Raw genomic sequence first — 4,085 nt, forward strand, 5'->3', positions numbered from 1 at the left:
ATAACTATAATCATAAAGATTTAAATTTTTTTAATAATATAATTATTATATTAAATTAATTAATCTATAAATTAAGATAAAATAAATTTAAAATTTTATTATAAATATCATTCCAATTCAATTGTCACTTAGAAAACACAATGTTTTTTTTATTAAAATATTTAAATTTTAACACCAGAAAAACAAATATTCTAGATGTTTCTAAATCTAAACGTTTAAGAATAATAATAAAATATGAAAATAACAACCTCCCCTAAACCTATAATTAGACATTTTAAAGCAATTTTATCTAAAACAACGGAACAAAAACAACCTGAATATAGTTTCTCTCTATTCAAAAACTGATTAGGTGATAGAGATTGTTAAGAGTGGGAAGCAGCGAGCAGCCTGAGTGAAAGCAGGAGAACCTGAGAGGAATTCGCTCAGTCCAGAGAAGTGGGAAGAAATGGAAAGAGGGGCGGCCATGGATAATGATAGGTACCAACTTGTGAAGGATATTGGGTCAGGCAACTTTGGCGTAGCGAAGCTCATGCAAGACAAGCACAGCAAACAACTGGTTGCTGTCAAGTATATTGAGAGGGGCCACAAGATTGACCAGAATGTGCAGAGGGAGATCATCAATCACCGTTGTCTCAACCATCCAAACATTGTACGCTTCAAAGAGCTGCTATTGACACCCACCCATCTGGCAATAGTCATGGAATATGCAGCAGGTGGGGAGCTCTTTGAACGCATTTCTAAAGCTGGGCGCCTTAGCGAGGATGAGGCCCGATTCTTCTTTCAACAAATCATATCAGGGGTGAGCTATTGCCATTCTAAGCAAATCTGTCACAGGGATTTGAAGCTGGAAAACATACTGCTGGATGGGAGTCATGAGGTAATTCCTCGTATCAAGATCTGTGATTTTGGTTACTCAAAGTCTTGTTTGCTTCAATCTCGGCCCAAATCCACTGTGGGAACGCCTTTCTACATAGCCCCGGAGGTTTTATCAAGGAAAGGATACTACGATGGCAAGGCTGCAGATGTGTGGTCATGTGGTGTAGCACTCTATGTCATGTTAGTGGGAGCTTATCCGTTCCAGGATCCCCATCATCCAAGTGATTTGAGAAAGACTATCGAGCGCGTATTGAAGGTGCAATACAGGATTCCGGATTGTACTGCAGAATGTCGTAACCTTCTGTCAAGAATTTTTGTTGCAGATCCTGCCAAGAGGATCACAATTCAGGAGATTCGAAATCACCAGTGGTTCGTCAAGAAGTTAAGAGCAGATTTGGTAGATGCAGGAGACAGTAAGAGGGTAGACATTAATGGGTATGATGAGGAAGGTCAGAGCATGGATGAGATAATGAGGATGATAGCAGAGGCCAGAATACCTACATCTCAGGGATTAGGGCTGGGGCGATACTGCCTTGAGGTCGATGATATGGTGGATTAGTGGGGAATTTTCCTTTCACTTGGGGGTTTCTGTCAGGTTTCAAGCATCTGCCATCAAAATCATGCTGCTTCTGCATGTCTCCAAGCTTATGCTCCGTGATCTTATGTTTGCATGCCTAACATGCAAGGTGAACAGCAACTTATCTCCGCCCTTTTCACCGCAAGCTTTGTTCAATGCGCTTCTTCTTCCTTTATTACCTCCGCAATTTCTATTTGCTGCGGTGGTTAACTTTGTATAAAATCATGCGTTTGCATAATGTAAATGATACAATGAATTAATTTCATTTAGCAATTCTGTTTTTATTATCTGCAAGTTTTGCTTAGCAATTCTGTTTCTCTTCTGTGTTCTATTATTTGCAAGTTTTGCTTTTCTTTCTTTTTTAGACAAATCTTTGTGCAAATCTGTACTCTGTTTAGAGGTTGCAAAATTTTACAATAAAAAGCGCGATGCAGTGCATGAGTTTCTTGTTGAACTGTTGTATTATGTATATGTTAGCAGAAGTAATGTGAGAAATATTTGATGTTAGAAAAGTGCGAGTGGAAGTAATGTCAGAAGTATTTGATGTTCACGTTGTTTCTTTAGAATGTGACCTCATTTGGGGGTTTGTGCATGTTGTTTAAAGTTTTTGTCATCAAAGAAAACATGCTGCTTTTTCTCTTATAAAAAGCTACATTGTGCATGGGTTTTTTTGTTGAACTGGAAGTAATGTGAGAAGTATGTGATAGTTTTTAAAGAAAAGTATCAGTTAGTAGAAATAATGTGAGAAGTATTTGATTGTTTTTTAAAGAAAAGTTATTTGTTCACTTGTAATAATGTTAAAATTATATAAAAGACTTGCATTTATTTCATCATATAGGAAAATAATTCAAATGGGAATATTGAGTTTGTGTTTAGAAAAAATCTATTTGAAGAAGGTAAAAAGGTTTTCTAAACTAAGGAATTTGAGAAAGATTTACACATATAAATTAAATATTTTTAAATTTCAATATGTTAATGTTTACTAAGTGTACAATTATAATGAATCTTGTCTCTTCAACTTTTCATATTAAATTTGAATAGCACTTCCAGAGTTTCAAAATATTTTTGATTTTTTAGAGTGTTGCAAGTTATTCTACTTTGATATTCAATTTGAGTCTCACTTTCAGAGTTTCAAAATGTAAATGTTCTAGAATTTTAGAGGAGTGCAAATTATTCTACTTTGTATTGTAAGATTTTTCAACACATATACACTATGTTGAGTAATTATACCATTGTATTTTATGTTCAACTATACAATGTTTATTTATTAATTATAATCATGAACATTATTTAATTAAATAATTAAATAATTATAATTATAATAATAAACTTAATCCTTTAAATCTATTTTTAAATTTTTATTTATTTTTGATAAAAGTGGTAGAGCCACAGAATTTATTAATTATGAAAGAAGATTTATAGAGCCTAGTTCAGGCGGACATACCGGTGGGAAAGAACCAGGAAGAAAACAAATTTCATAAAAAACTTGCTAGTTGGAAATGGGCCCTCTTAAGTCAAGCTGGCAAGCTCCAACTCCTTAAGGCTACTTTTCAAAGTATTCCAATTTATGCTCTTAGTCTTTTCAGATTCCAGTTAAGTATGCTGAAGCAATCGAGAAAATTCAAAGAAGATTCCTATTGTTTGGGGTTGAGGATAAGTAAAGAATGTCTTTGGTGGCTTGGGACCAGGTTTGTAGGCCGAAAAGCAAAGGAGGTCTGGGCCTCAAGAGGATTCGTACTTTAAATGAAGCTCTCCTGTCCAAACAAGTCTAGAGAATGTTTCATTCTGATTCTGAATGGTGCAAAATTTGGTGAACTAAGTACTCTCTTCTGTCCTCCTCTCTCTCCTCTTTAATTCGGACCTCAGTATTAATGGATCCCACATTTGGAATCATGCCTCTAAATGTAAAGAAGGTATAGCTAAAGGAGTGATATGGAAACTTGGAAATGGTAGGAAAGTAAAATTTTGGGAGGATCCCTGGCTTTTTGATAAACCTTTAATGGACTTCAATGAATGGGCCCCCCATGCTCCCTCCTATATTAGATCTTTTGGCTCCTTAGTTGCTGAGTACTAGGATGGTAATGAATGGCAGAACATTGAAAGTATCCACCCTAGCCTTTCTAAGCTCAAGATCCATTTGTCTGCGGTATGGCTGAATAATGAAGAGGATTCCCTGATTTGGAAACATGATCCCAAAGGTACTTTATCTATGTCTTCTATGTATTGTGTCCTTCCCCCCCCCCTCCTATTAACCCTTATTGGTCTAAAGCCTAGATTAAGGGTCTTACCCCCAAAATCAATTTTTTCTTCTGGACTATCCTCCAAAATAAGATCCTGACCCTTGACAACCTCAAAGGCAGAGGTTTTGCCCTCCCTAATAGATGTGTGTTGTGCCTTCAACAGGAAGAGTCTTTGGACTGCCTTGCTCTCCACTGTTCCTTCTCAGCCTCTATTTGGGAAAGCTTCCTTAAGAGATTTAGTATTGCTTGGATGTTTCCTAATAACATCAGAGATATGTTCTCCTCCTAGAATATTCAATGGACTAACTCTTTTTTGAGATGTTTGTGGCAGCTCTCTCTTCCTCACATCTTGTGGGGTCTATGGAAAGAAAGAAATAGCCGAATCTTCAGGG

At 36.1% G+C, this 4,085-nt stretch overlaps 1 protein-coding gene across 1 annotated transcript; it reads left to right on the forward strand.

Moving 5' to 3' along the window:
• The first annotated feature begins 463 nt into the window (after positions 1-463).
• Positions 464-1,660, forward strand: LOC131856096 (serine/threonine-protein kinase SRK2A-like). The gene has a single exon (XM_059207371.1). It carries the CDS (start codon positions 464-466, stop codon positions 1,433-1,435), a length of 972 nt encoding a protein of 323 aa, XP_059063354.1. The 3' UTR covers positions 1,436-1,660.
• Positions 1,661-4,085: the final 2,425 nt, after the last annotated feature.

This window comes from Cryptomeria japonica, chromosome 6 (genome assembly GCF_030272615.1).
Source record: "Cryptomeria japonica chromosome 6, Sugi_1.0, whole genome shotgun sequence".
Lineage (NCBI taxonomy): Eukaryota > Viridiplantae > Streptophyta > Pinopsida > Cupressales > Cupressaceae > Cryptomeria > Cryptomeria japonica.